General features: G+C 42.6%; 1 protein-coding gene across 3 annotated transcripts in view; it reads left to right on the forward strand.

Annotated features, from left to right (window-relative positions):
• Positions 1–19,789, forward strand: part of adarb2 (adenosine deaminase RNA specific B2 (inactive)) — a 209,856-nt gene that overhangs the window by 134,383 nt on the left and 55,684 nt on the right. For all 3 annotated transcript variants that reach the window (XM_081602030.1, XM_081602031.1, XM_008438292.3), the window contains 2 exons: positions 2,963–3,049; positions 3,976–4,928. In XM_081602030.1, the coding sequence (XP_081458156.1) occupies positions 2,974–3,049; positions 3,976–4,928 (1,029 nt within the window). In that variant the 5' untranslated portion in view covers positions 2,963–2,973. The remainder of the gene's footprint in view (positions 1–2,962; positions 3,050–3,975; positions 4,929–19,789) is intronic.

A 19,789-nucleotide genomic window follows, 5' to 3' on the forward strand; every position in this document is an offset into this window, starting at 1 on the left:
TTTATTTGTCGTTTCTGTTGTTTCGTTGAATTATTTTGGATATTTAAAATGTCTTCCAGTTCCAGTTTTAAAGGTTCATTAGAATTTGAGAATCTCTTCTTGCATTATTTTCTATTTCCATTACAATGTTATTTTTTGAAAATGGTCTCAAAACAACAATATTATCGTTTATCATGATGACGTCTGTGACAATTTATCGTTGGGGAAAAATTTATCGTGTGACAAGCCTATCTCTAACCATAAGCAATGGCTTTGAATACTTATGCAAGTGGTTTACTATTTTTAATACATCTGCCAAAAATCTTTAAAACTGTTTTCCACATTGTAATAATGGAGTATTTGTGTGTAGAGTTTTGAGGGACTAGATTAATTTTTAATACATTTTAGGATATAGTTGCAACATAAAATGTGGGCAAAATATGAATCACTGCATGTACTTCCACTGTATATCTAAAAAAAAAAAGAAACTAAGAAAATCACATCTAACTGCATTTTCTGCCTCGCCTGACGTTTGTGTTTCATGTGTTCGCCTGTGAAACAGATTAGGACATTGATTTGGCTTATCCCCTCAATTACTAAAATATGCAGCAGTGGCCTCTCACAGTAAGCACCCAACTATATAATGTAGCTCCGATTGTGTGAAGCTGTTGTGTCTGATTGCCAGCTAAGCGCTTTAGCTTGGCAGAAGCCGTTAAACGGTACGCTTGGACCGCTCTGCGGCGCGGGATTACCAAATCTGCAGTTGATTTCTGTGTTTTCGGGCTACACTGGGAAAGCTCAGCCATCCTCTGTGTTAATTGCCTCAGAGCGCGCTCTAATTTCATGGTTCATGTGAACTACTGTCTTTGCTATCTAAACGTACATGGATAGACTTTGTGTAGGCTACAACCATACCTCTATAAATCCTTAAATTTGACCGAGTAGTACGTCACATTTCATCCTCTCTTTCTTTTCTTTTTTTTTTTTTTCTAAAAATGAACCTTTAGAGACTTTAGAAACAATACAGATTGGTTTGGAAATGGCCTCAGTGACGCCAAGGGAGTCATTAAGGGCCAAATTGCTGCTTGTGTTGAGCTGTAGTCCATAATTAGGTCAGAATGCAAGTGCTCGTATTGTGATGTTGGCCCACAAGGACTCGCCAGTGTTTGGAGTGTAACCATGTGTGTCACAGTGACTCATTGAGTCCCTCTAGTGCTGCTGCTCTGCTAATAGAGGAGACCTCGTTCACAACCTCACGCTCTTATCAAAACGACTTTACAGCCCCCGTAATGTGAGGCCCCCAATTTACGCAGCGTTTAGCTGTTTTGAACTCTCGCCCTCATGAGTCTTGGCTCATGAGGGCGAGGGAAAGTCGGGTGGAGGAGTTAAAGGGGGGCGGTGTGCTAAAAGCTTCGAGAGTATAACGACACCTGGCTCCAACTCTGTAAACTCATTCTGGCTCTTTTTCAACTTCCTACTTCATCACCTTGCTGTACAAGTCCATCTCAATCCCCCCACCCCCTCCTTCTTGCCTTTCTCTTTTATTGATCATCAGCTGGCGTTGGGAGGAGAGAGGAGGTTTAATTAAGGAGCCAGACTGGTCTGTCAATTTTACTCAGCGCTGTGCGGAGAGCACCAGACCAAGCGATGGTCCTAATAGGGCTTCACACTGTAAACAACACGCACACCTGGACAGCGCGTGGCCTCGAGGGGGAAACTAGACAAGAGGGGCTGTTGACAAGCCGGCTCTGAGGAGAAAAAGTTCAGCTCCCTTTTTGTTTTCTTTTTTCTTTTTTTGTTCAGGCACAATGGTGAGAACACAAGTTTAAGTCTGTGTTACTTCCACAAAATGTTGAATCGATTTGCAGAAAGATTCAGAGCTGGTGGGTAAAACTTTAATCGTGTTGCGAAAAAATCTGAATCAGTTCAAGTTTCAGCTACTTTTTGAAGACCTATAAAGATGCGATACGTGCCTTTTATTATATATGATTTTTACATGTGTTTTGTTAGTTATGTTGGCAGTATTATAAGACAGATCATCTGTGAAAAAATTGAGCTCTTCACAGAAATACACCACTCAGTCAGAAACAACCAATCAGAGCGCTGTCAATCACTCTCATTCTCAGCCCCTCCAATTTACTCTTTGCTAAGTTGCAGCTGGTTCACAACAACATACCCTGCTACCAATGCTAAGGCTAGATAGCATAACCGCCAATAACGACAGATTTAAGGTTTTCCTGTAATTGTAAATTAGCACATTCAGCAGCATACCGAATATTTATTGATTGACAGCACTAAGACCCTCCTCCTGGCTCTGACTGGATGTTTTTGACCAGGAGTGGTGAGTTTTTGCAACATTTTTAGCAGCACTGGAAGGAGGTGGAGGAGCTCGTTTTTAGTTTTCCTGCTAGCTAGCTTGTTTATCGGCTGATCCCCGTCAACAGCACAGGACAACCCAGGGACCACTTCCTGTTGTTGCATCAAAATAAGTCTGAAATCTTGCCAAACTAATAGCATTCACCTTCATATCAGCTAATCCTGGAATTAGAATAAAAGTACTTCACCAGATTAAATCAGCTACTTTGACAAGGAGCTCAATTTATATTGTAAATATCTCTACGTTTTGTATGACGGTTTCAGTTTATAGTGCAAAACAATCAAATTTCAAGACCAAGCATATCTGTCTTTTTCACAACAAGCCTGACAAAAGGTAAAAATAAAACAAAAAAACGTAGCAGCATCTTCGGAGGAAATGAAAAAGCAGGAAACACCAGTTTGTATTTCACTCTGATTTGAGTGTCACGTTCCAGTGTAGGTTTAACGGGGGAACGGCCTCTGGAGCGCAGTCCTCCTCTCACACGCGCGCCATCTCTGCCTCGTTGTCGGGGCCGACAACAATCCCTGGCTTCAATCGATAAAAACATCAAAACAGCTCTACCTCTGCCCTCGTGTTGACTCTGCGTGTCTCTTGTCTCTCCTCCAGAGAAAGTCAGTATGCTGTCGGCATTGATCGCTCCCTTCAAGTACATAAGCCCTGGGACCAGCAGCACGGAGGACGAGGACAGTTTAAGTAAGCTGCTGCACACCTTCTCCGTCTGTCATTGGCAGACCGAGTGTGGAACTGAAATCTCTGTCACCTGCATAATTAACTATTTTGGGGGGCAAAAGGGAGGGAATGAGCTCTTTGATTACAAATGGGTCTTTTAAAAGTGAGCTAATAAATGTTAAATCTGAGTGTTCCTGATGAATAAGTCATCACATCAGATGCCTCGCCTGCCTGCCTGCCTGCCTGCCTGCATGCACGCTCATCTTGAGCTACAATCTGCCCCACCAGTAAGTGACTCCCATCCCACCTTTGAAATTCCTCTGAACGTTTTTGTTCGTTTGCCATCAGAAAGCCAATACACACCACCACTTCTCCGTAACGACGGTTGAAGAGCGTATCGCAGCTGTTTCAGGCTTTTGCTCTCGCAGAGGATAGAAGTGTGAAATAAAGCAGGCTCCAAACCCTTTTTTTCTTGGAAAGTCTTAGCACTCACACACACCCACCCGTTTTCTCCCCTCCCCATTACAAATAGGATTGATGCTCTGCGAGGGCCGCGGGGACCAATGTTTCCTTCTCCCCGACTCAGATTCCGAACCAATTTGGAGGCAGATTACAGGATGATTTGGCAGATAACATCACCATTTCAGAGGGATTTGTATTTTGGTTTTAAAATACTTAAATATAATAGAGCCCTGTGGTATGAAGTGGGCTCGGCTGCGGGTGTTGATTGTAGATGTGTTCATTACCATTTCATTGTGTATCAAGTGGCTCAATCTGCCTTGAGAGATTTTCCTTGATTCATTTTTGTTCAGCCAGGATAAATGAGAGTGTTGCACAGTAATGATTACTTTCTTTCCATTTTATTTTTTGTTTCTTCGGGATTTTTCATCTCTTCCTTTAAAATAGTTTTTGTTTTGTTTTGTTTTGTTTTCTTCCGGTTTGCATTGCAGGCACGAGCAGCGCTGAGGTGAAGGAAAACCGCAACGTCGGGAACTTGGAGGATCTCTCCATCGGCTCCGGAGAATGCCAGTCACTTTTCTGCTCGGAGTCCTCAAGAGGGGCCAGCTCTGGCCTGAAGAGGAAACGGCCACTGGAGGAAGACAACAACGGGCGCCTGTGTCAGCTCCATCTCATCTATAAGAAACTCTCCTGGTCTGAGGCTCCAAAGAACGCCTTAGTGCAGCTGAACGAGCTCCGGCCGGGGCTGCAGTACCGCATGGTGTCCCAGACCGGCCCCGTCCACGCTCCCGTCTTCTCTATTGCCGTGGAGGTTAACGGACTCACCTTTGAGGGTACCGGACCCACGAAGAAGAAAGCAAAGATGAGGGCCGCCGAACTGGCTCTCAAGTCCTTCGTCCAGTTCCCCAACGCGCCCCAGGCCCACCTGGCCATGGGAAACATCTCCAACCCCTCGGCGGACTTCACATCCGACCAGGCCGACTTCCCCGACACGCTCTTTAAGGAGTTTGAGGCGTCGCCGTGCTCCGACGGCCTCGCGCTCTGCGACCCGACGAGCAAGAGCGACCTGCTATCGAGCGAGCTGCTGAGGCACGGACGGCTGCTCTGCCACACGTTGGACCTCATGGTGCAGGCCCAGCAGAGGCTCGGCGGGATCGTCCCGGAGCCCGAGGTGCCGAAGAGCCCCGTTGCGTTGCTCAATGAGCTCCGGCCGGGCCTGCGCTATGCCTGTCTGTCGGAGCGAGCCGAGGGGAGGCGGCCGCGGAGCTTCGTGATGGCGGTGCGCGTGGACGGGAGGATATTCGAGGGCTGCGGTCGCAGCAAGAAGCTTGCCAAGACGCAGGCGGCCCAGTGCGCTCTTCAGGCCCTCTTCGACATCAGGACGGCCCCTGAAGGGAGGACTGGCCTCAAAGTCAGCAGGAAGAGTTGTCCTCATTTACCCCAGGTGAGTGAAGTCACATCCCAAATGCCCGGGTTCTGCTAAGCTTCTTTGGCAAGCCACTCTATGTCCTACAGCGATCCGTAATGACCAAAACAGCAGGCATGCCGCAAAATCCCAAACACCTTCCAAAGAGTAATTAAGCTAGAAATTAGATTGAAGCTAAAGATAGCGGACCGAAGGAGGAAATCGCCGCAGCACAGATAGAGATATGAGAGAGCAAGCAGGGATTTGTCTGGTTACAATTTTGTCCTCTTTTCATTGTGTAGGATTGGATATTGAGTAAACAATATCTGTTTGTCAGTCTGTTTTAATAGAATAGCATGTAAATGAAGCTAATTATTATCCCGGTTCCTCTGACACACGAGAAATCTCCATAACAACCCAAATGAGATTTTTCTTCCTTTTTTTTTTGTTTGTTTAGGGTTTTTTTTCTCCACTGCTGTATGTGTGTGCCAAGCTGTAATTGGGAAGGTTTTGTATTTTTGCAAAATCTCCTGTTTTCTCGTGTGTGGCATCATAGTGTCTACAAACATTAATTCAATTCCGTAGCCCAAAGGAAATCGAAAAGCAAAGAGCAAGTCGACAAACAAACCACTGAGACCAATCCCCAGCTCATTTAGCCAAATATTTAAGTAGCAATCAGAGCAAGAAAACTAGAGGATTTTTGGGGGGAGAAATCTTGGAAAAATTTAAGAAACAAAGGAGATGGTTCTTGGACTTCCTTGCCCTTTGTTGACAGCAAGTCCAACTTTCTCGTAGCTTCTTGCAGCTGGGAAAAAAAATCTCTTGAGGTGCTTAATTCGACTGATTGAATTCTTTTTCACGTGTTTGCACGGAGAGGAAATTATCAACGCCGTCCAGTTCGTGGGTATGCTGACAACCGATAGCAACACTTTTTAAATTCTCCTTTCTGTCTCATTTTATGCAAGGATGTGTAAGCCACCTGCCTCTCCAGGGTCTCCAATTGGAAAATGAAGCTGTTCACATCCAAAGTGTCCTCACCCTTGCGTCTTCCCTCGAAGCCTTTGCTTTTTCCGCGCACCCCCCTGCACCCTGCCGGGTGCGTGTTGAATTAGCGTTCTCTTTGAGCCTCGCAGAAATGAACTAGCGAGGGTGTCCTTCCCCAGAGCAAAACATCAACCCAACAGACCTGCACATGTTTGCCTGGGAGAAACTTCTTCTTTTTCCCCCTGACTGCCACGGTGTCTAAAAGGATTTTAAAAGGATTTGCTGCACCCGTTTAGTTCCAGAGAGCAGTCGTTTGTGGAATTTCTTGAAAGTCAAGCGTGCCGTCTGCCAGCCTCCAGAAAACATTATTATTTATTTTTTTTGTTGTGGTGGGGGGAGGAGGAGAAAAGGACGAACATAATCCATATAATATTTATGCGTGTGTGGACGAACAAGGCGGTGGGGGGTGTTGTACAATGTCAAAGCAAAGCCGCCCAGTTAACACAGCACACTCGCATGTGAGTCAGTCCTGGCGATCGCGCGGATAGCAGCTGACTACCCTGCAGATGCGATGCGGAATTCGGGGGCGGCTGCCAGATGTAGCCTGGGGGTAGTTCAAACGGTGTGGTGTCATGCCAGCTTCTGTGTGCCAGCTCAGACTGTTCTCTTTCCTCCAAATTTCCCACAGTGCTACCTGTTGCACAGTGAAGACGTACTGGTGAAAATGTTCAACACGGCGAATGCTGGCAGGACTTGTCTTTCTTTTCTGGAAAGGCAGAAAAGGGCTCTGCCTTAAAACCTTCCAACAATTAAGATGTCAGAAGTCTGTGGGACAGCCGCTTGGTGCCAGTCATACGCCATGAGCTTCGCTTGTGAAAATGTCGCTGACGATGTGAAAGCCACAGGCTCCAATCAGATGATTAAAGTTGTTGACATTTTGTTGAACTTCTGCTGAGAGTTTTGTGTAACATTAAAGGGGCAGTATTATGTAAAATTGACTTTTGTAACCTTTACATCATGTTATAATATACCTGAAGCATTGCTTTGACTCTTTCACACATTTGAGAAATTCTTTCATCTCCCGTAGCAACCAAACAGGTATCCAAAACGCCTGGGTGGGATGTAGCACCACCTTCGATGACTAAGCCCCTCCTCGGAGCTGTGACCGCTACACAGAGCATAATTCCTCCACTCAGTTCCTTCAGACTAGCCAGCAGCAATTAGTAAACACCTGCTGGAAATGCGCATCTGCTGAGCTCATTATATAAACTACTTCTCAGTGCAACGCTGGTAAAAATGTAGCTAAAATGTTAAAAGAGGAGCCACATTGAGATGACTTCCTGAAGATGGAGTTTCAGATAGACCAAGAGTTTTTGATATACGTATAGAGCATTTTTTAACTGTTAAGTCCGTTACTTGATTGTGCTATTTAATGCCAGTATTTGCCTAGAAAACACATAATAGTGCCCCTTTAAAAATAGCGGATGCTCATTAAGTGCTTAAGTTTTCAATTAGCCTGACAAGAACTCTTTATTGGCACTTTCTTCCTCACTTCAGGAACCTACATATGACAGGAAGTCGAGCTTAACGCTCTCATCCTCATTACTTTGCCAACTTTCTCTGACAAAATCACATGTAGTATTGATTAGGACTTCTAGAAGGGAAATATCACGGCCATTTAATGCCAGTAATGAGGGCAGCATTTCTTCTCACAGAACACTATTTTAGAGATTTGTCTGTACTAAAGGGAGGTTTTCCAGAAGTCTAACATGGACTCAGTTGAACTTGAAGGATTGCAACTAGTATCTGTTCCAACAGTGAAATATTTAGATGCAGCGCAACTACAGAGTTTTATTCTTCTCACTTCCTCCTGGTATCACATCCATACCAAAGAGAGGAAGGAGCAAGAGGGATTGACGAGACAAGCATACAAGCAGGCTAGCAAAAGACTCTGCTGCAGCAATTTCAAGCTATAGTTTTGTCCTCCTACACTCATGTCTAGGAATTAGCTTTAACAACCGGAGCAGAAGCGAAGCTTTGGACTGCAGTTTGCTTGGCATTAAGGACGTATTTATCTACAAGCGAAGGCTTTTGATTTTCTGGTTGTTCATTTAACCCTTTTTATGTTATGGGGAAATTAAACCGGGATCAGTTCTGCTGACGAAACCTCATTCGGATATCAATCCAGTCATTCTCGGACTGAAAATGAACTTAGTCACAAATCGGCAGCGGTATCTAAGGTATGGAAGTAAAAAAAAAAAAAAAAAAAAAGGGCCCCTTTCTCTACTGTACATATCCTAAGCTCAGCCTCAATGTCAGCTTCTAGACCTGCTTGACTTTATTATTAATCAGTCATTAGTGAGCAGTCCTTCAGTCCAAGCCTCAGCAATCCAGTTAGCAGTAAATGCCTTTGCTTTATTAAAGCCCGCAATGAAGTGAGAAGGCACTGGAATAATCCTGACACCCATTTTAACAAGTGGAATGATTACCCCACTGTTCGGGCCTTGATTGGCCACTTAATCTCCACTCGCCGTCACAACGCGCCACAGTGTTGCCAAGTCAACCAAGTGTTTGGCCGGCACTGCGACTGTGGGAGGCCAGAGAAGTCAGTAGGTTCGCTTCGTAGAAAAATAGGGACGTCAGTGGCCAGGACGCCGAATTCTGCCACTTTGGACATAGGAAACGTGGTTGCTGGCAGAGCCGAAACGGTATGACTAAGGAAAGACTGCAGATGAGACACTGAGCGTCTCTTTCTGCTAATTCCTTTATCACTAAAGATCAAATGCAGTCTTATGTTCGTTGGTTTCTTTATGTTTAAAATGATGCAATTTGCTTATCTTGAAACGTGAAGCAGCAGCGATGGAGAGGGGATACGGAGCGGTCAAGTGGAGTAATTTCCCTGCCTCCGCCACGGCAAATTGAATATGATTTCAGACACGTGAAGGTGACCCCTGTCAGCGGCTGAGCCTCTCGCAGATTGTTTTCTTTGTCTAATCTCTCCCTCCTCTAATCTGTCTCAATATAAACAGCTGTGACAGGCTGATCATTAATTAATATTGCCACAACAAATTAGCGACAGCGATCGCCCGGCCAAGCACCCTGTCTAAGATAGAAATCCACCAGCTTGGGCGAAGGGAGAGGAGGGGAGGGAAGTGGAGGGAGGTGTGAACAACACATTAGAGAGGAGTTGATTAACAGCTTTGGAGACCTTGCAGATAGCGTTGCACCCACAGCATGTGGACAGCGATGGCAACAGATACACAAATAGTGACAGCTTTTTATGCGGCCGGGTATCTCACAGGATCGCCTGTGATTATAATTACAAATGGCGCGGTGCAAATAGGGCGATGAAACATCTGCATCCATCACCATATGAAGACGCAGTCACAGACAATGGGAAATGGTTCAGGAAGTATAGAGACGTTGCCATGTGATGTCACGCGTGCAAGATCCCGCCCCCTGCTGGACGGAAAAATACCTACTAACATTGGTTTTAGCTGTTAAGTTGTCAGGATAACACACTACATCTGAAACACATGTTTGATATACAGGAGAAAGAGGAACACAGTGCTTTGCTATGACAACTAGATAAGGTCAGGAAAATAAAATTAATTTTTTTAAAAAGCCAGTGAGGGACGAAGGTTAATTATTCTAGCTTGTCTTTGACAAACTTAACATGTAGATATGCTGCAGAATTTGGTGTTTCAGTTCAATTAAAAAAAAAAAAAAGGCAACCCACACACCAACTCTGACAGATCGTCAGTAGAGCAGATGTTTAAATTAGCTAATCAGCCACCACTGTGTTCAGACGATCACTTGTAATTGCAACTTGAACATCAAACATAAAAGCATGATATTGTAATGGACTTAATGTTTTATTCTTCGTATGAAAAATATGTTCTTGTTGTTGTGGTGTTGAACCCTGATACGCTAGTGGAGTTGTTGTTAGTTACTATGGCGATGGGTCCATCTGTAGCCTAGCTAACACACAGAGAGAGAAAGACGAAGAATACAAGTGGTCTTCAGTTGTTCTTCAGCATTTTTTCTCTGTTATTTTCACGTTGCTTTGGCACAGGGTGTTAACTTGGTAATACCTTCATCTCCAGGTTTTGTTTTTGTTGACAGAATTATTCTAGCACAGCAGCACGGCTGAATTGTTTTTCTGCCCTACAGCATTAAGCGCAAAATGTCCAGAAGTAAATGATAACATGACAGGCGTCTGTGGGATCTCAGGATAATATACAATACCAACTTTATTTATAAAGTTGGTATTTATAAAGCGTTTATAAAGCACTTTAAAAACAACCACAGCTGATACAAAGTGCTGTACATTAAAACACAACATAACAATGTTGAGGAGAAGGGAACGTCACAGGGCTGGGCGGTATGAGCCTCGCCATATTCCCATTTGAATTTAAATCTGGACTTTGACTGGACCATTTTGACTTCTTTTTTTCATCCAAACCATTCCATATAGTTTTGTTTGCTAGAACCAACAGAATGACCTTTATCCATGATGCTGTCTGAAATTAAAATACACCGTGTGGCTCTGCTGAATAATTAGGTGCCTTCTCTTGGTAATTGGATGAACTCTGGATTTTTAGTGGTATCAAAGTGGAGTCTGTAATATGTATGTATGTATGCCAGATTTTTATTCATGAAACATTGAAAAACAAATTAATTTTTCTTCATCTTCAAAACTTCAACCTGTGTACATAAAATCAATATAAAATACATCAACGATTCTGGTTGTAATTTGTCAAAATGTGGGAGAATTATTTAGACATTTTAGGTAAGAAATAAGTCTAATCATGCCACCAGCACTCAGATCAGTTCTGTTTTTTATAGCCTAAATAATGACCCAAAGTGAGAGTATGTTGTATGAACCATAAATCAGTTTCCATAGAGCAGCTGAGGCGACGGGCTTTGTTTTTGTTTTCAAACTCACCGTGAGCTCTGACCTCCGCAAACGACAACTAAGATGGGAAATCCTGGCGCGCGTTCATAAGCTATCTCATTACACTTTATCACTTGTGTGCAAAAGTAATGTGAGCATAAAGCAGCTGTTTGCTTCTGGAGCGCCACTTTGCCCTTCTTTATTTTTACCATCCACTTAGCTCATCATTTGGCATTTAATAAAAGAGGAGAGAGAGAGAGAGAGAGAGAGAGAGAGAGAGAGAGAGAGAGAGAGAGAGGAGATTTCCATGTGAGATCACCAAACAATAATGTTTTGTTTTTTTTCCTTTCCCCCATCCTGTCTGAATGGGGGGAGCAGCCCCAACATGGAAAGGTTAAAATCATCTTCGTCTGTCTAATGTGTATGCAAAATATGACCTATGAGGCTGCGGCCCCGATCCGTCTAATGTACTGCGTCAGCATGCGGCTTTGTGGGGGGAAAATCCCTGAGCACGGAGGAATTGAAGTGGGGTTGGTTGGGTCATGTCACCTTGCACGTACACTATAACACCCCTGTAATCTATTCCAAAAGACGCGCGGTGCTGCCGTGTGCAACCCCTGCTCGTCCTACAGTATCCACAGTCGCAGCTACTAAGTCTTCATTCTTCATGACAGTCCTCCATTACTCCCCGCACCCTCCCTCCCTCCACAAGCTGTGAGCCAAAGCATGGCTATAATCATTCCTGAAGAACCTCTCACACTTCATTAAAAGCATAATCAAGTTCATTACAATTTCATAGGCGTTCAGGTAGCAAATGGCTTCAGATAAATCATGACTATTGGTCCTGTGTGGCTGCCGTGTGTAGGTTTATCTCTGGCTCTCAGGCAGGGAGGCGAGGAAGAGGAGAAGAAAGGGGATGGGAGGGGGTCTGGATGTCTGGCCTTTAAATGACCTTCCAGCCCGCAGCAGCGGTCCGCTTCAACGCACGTTCGGAGCGGGCCACCCAGCGCCGGCGCGCGTCAACACGGAGGGACGCGATCGTTCGTGACGCCCCCCTTGGGTCGCACACAGTGAAGAGATCAACAGATGTGGCACCGTAGGATTATTTTGGACTGGTCTCTGTGACAGTGGGTGATTAATTTATCTTGAGCTGCTTTTGATGGTTATTTGTCTTAATCCACCGTGGCCCCTGTTATGGAGAAGACAGCTGTCAAAACATAAATTAAAGACTAGAAGAAGTCCTGGTTCAAAGGGGGATTTCCTTGAGTTCTTAGTCCAATATGACAAACGTCATAACGAGTCCTGCCTGTTTGGACAAAACGTGAGCAAATAAAATGCTGCAGTTAACGATCAGAGGAGATCTGTATGATAACAGATTTTTTTTGTTTAGTTTTCACTTTGAAGAATGTGGAGATCAAAAAGAGGTCAAATGAAAATTGTTCTTATCCCAGTTAAAAAAAGAAATGCTACCTCAAAATTTGAAATGCACCAACCGACATCAGATTTCTTTGTTTGTTTTTGGTCCTGACCAGTGATTAAGGGAACTCCAAGTATTTTCCCAATCGGTGAACAAATATGTCAGCACAAACAGATCACTGTGGAAGCAACACTCATTGGTGTTGAGGTTGTTACTGACCAAAGTAAGCTCAAAGTTAGCTAATTAAGAACGTATTTTGAAACAGATGCTGAATTTTCTGCAACATGTCTTCAGGTTGCCAGAGAGGGAGAGAGAGCAGAACTTTCAGCAAACAACAGGAAGGCAAAATATTCTACAGTAAAGTTGTTGTATATTATCCTTTTGAGCTTTAAAATAAATCTATCATGGAGCAGGTATGCTTTGAAAATGTTCCCATCATTTTAAAACTCCGAGTTAAGGTAAGACTTCACGTTCTCCGGGGAAGACACAGACTGGAACATCAACGACAGCAACACTAATGATGAATATGGCTAAAACATAAAATGTCTTGCCTACACACAAATTCTTGCTTTTACTTTTTATAAATGCCATTAAAAACATTTTTTTTCAAAACAGAAATATCAATCCCTCCAATAAACATGCAGAACAACAAACCCGGGCTGCGTCCTACTCCAACTAATCTCATTCATGGTTGAACACTGAGACCCCTTGGGCTTCCCAAATCTCTGCAGATGTTTCCCCGAGTGGATTCCTCTTCACTTCTGTAGCCGAGGCAACATGTTTTCAGCTGTTGATATGCCCTGCTCCAGCGAGGGATAAAACACGAGCCGCGCTGCTTTTCTGCGGCTGTTTTGTTGGAATACCTTTGCATGATTTTAGAGTTTCATGAAGCAGATCTTGAGTATTTTGTCTTCCAAACAAGGCAAAGAATTACCTACGTTATAATTAAGTTTTTAAATAAACCCAACAGTTACTATCTGTGATATTATGCTCACATTAATCAAGTCTTTGAAAGTGCAGTTCAAAGAATTTGCATAGCTTAGTTGTTTATTTATTTTAGCTTAATTAAGACCATTAGCATTGCAATAATTATGAGTGAATGGGATTTACCCTCCCACACTTGAAATAAAATATTAATTGCTCCAGCGCTGTTTTTATTGCTTCATGAAAGAATCCATTCCACTTGATTGATAGAATACTTGCCACTAAAACTCCATTCCAGGTTTTCCTGGTTACCTACAATAACTCATCACAATGTATGAACCAAGCATAAGCAGCACCACGTCCTCCGCCAATGACTGAACGTGAAGGAGTAGAACTGTCTGGTTTAACTGTGCTTGTGTTAATGGTTTACTTGAAATAGCTACAATAGAGGTTATTGAACTTCAGATGTGCTTGAAGCGTCCTTGCTGGAAAGAAGTTGAATAGAAGCGAAAGTTGATGCTTTTCAAATTTAAAGATTTTTCTAAATAAAATACTCAGCAAACTGCAGTTAATGTGAAAACCTTGACAGACTAGTCAAGTCACCAAGAGCCGCGAAGGAAAGAGAGAAAGTCACATATAACTCCTAAACTGCGTTAGTCACTCCTGCCTTAGCCATTGTGCTAATTACATTAAACTGTGATTTAGATTGATGCATTTGCATCAAACGCATCAACCAATAGTCATTTAAATATCTATCTTTATTAGACATTTAAATGACTAATAAAGATCTAACTACTTGGATCTAATAATTAATATACCAGTAGGGCAACAAAAGAAGAGTATTTGGTTATTTCTTGGTGCCCGAAGAGATTGTAAAGCAAAGTATGTATTTTCATAAGAGATCATTGTTAGGTTTGGTGTATTTTTGTCACTTGAATAATGTCTACATAATTATGCCAAAGTTACAGGTGAACACTTCAAGCTTTATTGAGCTATTTTTCAGGTCTGATGCTGTAGCTGTTTAGACGTTTTACCAGTGAACTGACAAAATACCAAAAAACTTAAAACCATTTTTAAAACACAGATGTTTATTACTTAATACAATTTAAGTTGTTTTACTAAAATTAGCTAAAATTGCTGGTTTTTGTGACTAGCAGTCAACGTAGCGTTGTCACTTTCTGCAAACTGTCCACAAAGTGACATAGCTTTTTTACAGGTAGGGGAACTACTACTGATCAAAGAACACAGTTTCCTGTGTGTGTATAGTTGTGTCTCTGTGTTGCCCTGTAATGTTCTCACAAACTGTCCAACTTGCCTCTCATCCAATGACCACTGGCACCAGAGCCCCACCCCACATCCCCCAAGAGCCTGGAAGGGAATAGTGTGTACAGATGATGAATTGATGTTTTTATAAGGAAGAATTTGTGCCAACACAATGGGGGGATGTTGCAACCGACACTTTTTTCAATTTTTTATTTATTTCTGGGGTTAAAGTGAAACATCTGCTACCTGTGTCCTGCTCTGTGGGACCGCACTGTGCCTCTCCTGGGGGAGGGAGGCATATTAAAAGAGGCCAGAATGAGGTGCATGTATGTCTGTTTGTGAATGTGACAGGAGTAGCGGGGGTACAAACCTAGCTGGCAGGGAAAAGGATGCGAGGCAGACCGTGGGGGAGCAAGGGAGGTAAGGATGGATGGAGAGCAGAGGGGGGAAAGAGAGAGGAAAAAAGAAAACCCTCAGCGGAACAAAAGACCTTCAGGATTAATTAGGCGTCAGATTGGTTGCAGGGCACAGCGGGGGGAGAAAGAGAGAGTTTAGCATTCTGGGAAGACCTCATGTCCTCAGCCCTCATAATTCAGCCTGCCTGCCCATGAGTATACAACAGGAAGCTAGTTAGGTCCTGTGCTGTGCCTGAAACCACTGTCTACTGGGTAATGGATGGAGTCCGCGCTTCGTCTTCCCAGTGGGCAATAGGAGGAAACGCAGAGGTCACGTATGTAGCACGTTGTGTTTACATGATGACTGTGTCAGTACTCACTGGATGGAGGGAAATAGGTGAAATAATATTCTCTCCAGATAGCTGCGTCTCTTCCTGCTTGAGTTGCTCTTAGCAGTGCGCAAGCTCTGCCAAATTAGAACGGAACGAATACACAAAATAAATACACGTGAACTCTCACTGAACTTCTCACTTTTTCCGCCATTATCGGCTGAATTTCTCCTCTCGTCGCTTCCAGAACAGCTGAATTGCTGATTCAGGTCACCGACGCCACCTTTTATATTCAAAAGGCGGACGCGAAGATGCCTGTTAATGCCATCTCCCGTTGTCACTGTCACAGAAGGACGTTTCCGAGGCGACCTTTGGTGGCACTCCTCGCCCTCCGATACAGGAAGTGCGCTGAACTCTGCATACAGATGACGGGCAGGGTCTGCCGTCAGCCATAATATCCTCGCACCGATCCGTCTCCTGGCGAAGCACTTAGCAGGGATCAAATAAATGGCTTCCCAGAGGCCCAGAGCAAATCATGTCCTTACAACATTTGCTCCAATCATCCAGATTCACAAAGGTAGATCATACACAGAGCTTTAAAAAGATGTCTCGGCAACATCAACCTTAGCACACGAGATGATTAGCTGTTCAGTTTGTTTTTCCAGCACAGAACCGTGATAAAGCTTTAACAGGCTGTGTTATGGAAGAGAAGAAACCTCAAGTTGTGGTTAGAGGCCGGAAAGAAAACTTTTTACTTCCAGTGACTTAGAAAAGTTGGACAGTGCTTTTGTTTTTTCATTCTCTAGATTTGCTTAAAAAAGATGATGAATTACTAAAAGCTCTTGCCGACTTGTCCTTCTAGTTGAATATGTAACTTGGGCCACCTGAGCTGAATGCAGCCGCCTAGACTTTTAGGACATACCTTGTCTTTTAGCACCTAGCTGTACGCCAGCAGGTACATGACAAATCCATTCCCTCTGTCCCATTTTTTTGCACGTAAGCTGAACTTCGGTGCCTGTGCAGCGCGTGCTGCCTCTGCTGATACTGAAATGAAAGCGGCGGCGGTCACAGGCAGGAGACTTTTTTTTTTTTTCCAAACAGAAGCTGACTTGCGTCATAGCAGCTATGTGTGATGTAACGCGATTCCTTGCTCGGCTTGTTAGATTGTGTGCAATGTGACAGAATGCAGGTGAAACGTATGCTGTGTGCCATACCCTCTAACAATGCTACAGTGTTGAATGAAGATCAACTTTCAAGAAATGTTCAGAAGTCCATCAGCGGTTGTTGTTACAGCTGCTTGCATAAGCATTTATAAACCTTGAACTTCCCGTTTTCACATTTTGTCCCGTTACAACCACGAGCCTCTGTGCGTTTCTTGTTGGATTTTGTGTTTATTATGAAGGAAAAGGTCAAGGATACATGCATTTGTTCGACTGTATCAAACCTAAGAGTTTTATTGCAATATTCTGTGGCAGTATTGTGATTAACGTGACGATAATAACTATTTATTGCTTCCTTTTTAGGCAACTGAATGCCTGTGACTGCATGACATAGAAATCATAGTCCCACAAAATGCAAATAGCATTCTTAAAAAAGATAAACCCATTTGTAATACATTTCTTCACTTGTATTACTGAACTGGACACTCTCACTGCATTTAATCACATTTTGATATTTGTTCATACTGTCATTGAACAAACAGTGGAGAAAATTGTAACGATAACAATCCCGACAATACGCACTGCTTTGGTTTGTTTAAACATCATTATTGGGAATTCATTGCGACAATAAATCAAATTCTTACAGTGATGAGAAATTTATCATGATAAACGATACGCTAAATGCCCACCCCTAATGAAAGATGTAGGTCTTTGTTTTTTGGGGAGGGGGGTTTACACTGAAATGCTTCAGATCGTCAAATAAACATTTATAACCAACAAATTTATTTTATTTATTAAAAGGAAGAAGTGCTATCAAAACCAAACTGAATAGTGTAAAAGAAATTGCTGTACTTGTTAACTAATGAATAAACACTAAATACCATTTTATATTTCGCTTACTTGACTTTTGGAAGCATTTTCTGTTGTTACATCTGGAGTAAAACTAAGACAAATCTACATAAAAAGGTCAGCGTACCAACACTCAAACAGGCTGGTGGTTGTTTGACGTCTTGAGCTGCTTTTCTGTTTCAGAATCTGGATCACCTGTGATAATTACTGGAATCTTGAGTTCTGCTCTTGACCACCAAATCTTCAAAAATAAAAATGTTAATAAAGTAAATATTAATAAAAAAATAAGCCCTCCCACCACATCACACCTCTACATTCACAATCACATGTGAAAAAATCTGCAAACAGATGCGCAACTGACAACTGTAGAACTTTGAAAAGCAGAAGTGGAGGTTCCTGCACAAACAAAGACTGCAGCAGGTGATTTCTGAAAGTCAACAACAAGACACTTGTCTTTTCCATCTGCCATCATACAGTGATAAAACCAGCCGACCAAATGTGTTGGAGTTTCGCTTGGGTTGCTAGGTAACGATGCAGTGACTATTGATTGTGACTCATTGGTCAGGCTGTTTTTGAAACGGCTCCTTTTCCATACACAGAAAAACAACTTATTGCCAAAAAATGGCTGTGTGGTTTTTTTTTTAGAAACAGTAGAAACCCAAATGGAACTACAAAAATGTGCAATAAGTGAATTTTGCTCTAGACGTAACCATTAAGCTCAAGCGCTCCTGGGTCATGCAGTGAAACAATAATCCAAAGCACATCATCAAGTTCACCTCCTAAAAAAAACAACAGAATAAAAAAAATCTGAATTTATCTTACTGAGATGCTGCAGTATGACCTTAAAGAGACCATTTGTGTCCAAAAATTCTCCAGCGTTGTAAAATTAAAACAATTCAGCACAAAAGATTTAGACAGCAAATTCCTCCATGGCAACACAAAAGACTCACGGCGAGTTATCACAAACACTTGACGGCAGCTGTTGCCACCAAGCGCGACAGAATGTTAAAGCAGAAGGAATCGGACGGGGCGGCACAGCGCTGTGCAGTTATGGAGATTAAAGATAAAAGAATCTGAATTGACTTTTTTTTTTTTTTTTTTTTTTTCCCCCAGCGGTATATCAGCACTGCGTCTCTGTCTCTGACAGAACACAGAACAAAACCTTCACACAATATCCCTTCATTCAGGTGGAAATCAAAAAATGATTTACCTGTTCACAAAGTAAGTCCCTGTGTGTCTGCTCAGACCTCATCAGCCTGCAGCGATGACGGCACACAAACACACACTCTGAAGCTCTGATCCGCCGGTCTGTCCATCAAACTGATGCATCCCAGATACTTACAAAGAGACAGCGTTAACACTTAGCACGTCTGTTAATTATTGGTTAGACATTAGAGGTGTTTTATGAGGTCTCGGATGTACGTGTGTGCATTTCGTGCAGATCTAGTTGTGTTTCTTCAGTTATTTCATACTTTTTGTGAACAATCTCAATCTTTTCTGACTGTGCTTTTCTAAATAGGCAAATCATCGTTTCATGAAGTGCCTTGATATTAAAAATTTGTCAGATTACGGATAATCTCTGTTGGGTCTTTGTGCGTCCAGAGTTGGCTTCTGAACATGCAGAAACCTCCCATGGTGATTTCTCTGTAGATCATTATTATAGTGGCTGAACTGACCACTTATCTGTGACATTTGACCCCGGCATACCTGCGTGAATCGATGGTCAGGCATGAACTAAAGCAGCAACTGTCCAAACTGGTCTCACTCCAAAGCTTCAGCAACATTAAGCTGCCACCAGACTTGCAGCTCTTCATATAATTTAATGTAAATTGTTGTTTTCAAGTAATACAAAGTGTAATGCAACAACACGTTCCCAAACATCAATAAACTTTACATTCTAATGAACATTTAACACTGGAACCGGAAAACATTTTAAGTATCCAAAATACATGAAAAAGCAAATTAAATGAATTATGAACTCTGCAAATAAAATGATCCTTCAAAAAAGGGGCTAATTGAGACCAGACTGAAGACTTTTGTCATCCAGTTTTTGGTAGAAAGAGAGAAAAGAGAAAAACGTTAAATTATTGAGCTCGTTTTAATTTATCATGTGATTGATTTGTCGTGTATTGCATCAGGTCTAATTCTACCACCCTTTACAGCCAAAAGAATTTGGTGGAAGAGCTGAAACAAATAAAATCTACAAAATCCATACAAAGATATAAAGATCTCTGAGCACCATATTGTGCATCTCCAAATTGGTCAGTATCAGGGATGAGGAAAATTACAAAAACAAACAAAAAAAAATCACAAAAAAATATTTTTGCAAAGTTTTCTGGCATTTGGGAAATAGAAATAATTTGAATAACTGTAACCGTAAAACCAGAGAGGATTAGTCTGATTTAAATTCAGACAGTGAGGAAACATAATGTGTCTTTTTAGTCTCTGTATGTAAACATCTGACCTCAGCAGTATGTTGTGCTGCATGCTATCTCGCAGAACTCGGCGACAAACAACTTCCCTCTGCTTGTGGTTTAATTAATCGTCTTCACTACGCTGAAATTCCCGTTTTGATTCATGACATCTCCAGTGTCATGTATTTACGGCCGGTTGCTTTTACTAGGCGCAGAGACGGTCGAAAGACTCCGTCCACTCCTCTCTGCTCTTTGTCAATTTCTTCCT

The sequence above is a fragment of the Poecilia reticulata genome, chromosome 20, assembly GCF_904066995.2.
Source record: "Poecilia reticulata chromosome 20, P_reticulata-male-v2, whole genome shotgun sequence".
Lineage (NCBI taxonomy): Eukaryota > Metazoa > Chordata > Actinopteri > Cyprinodontiformes > Poeciliidae > Poecilia > Poecilia reticulata.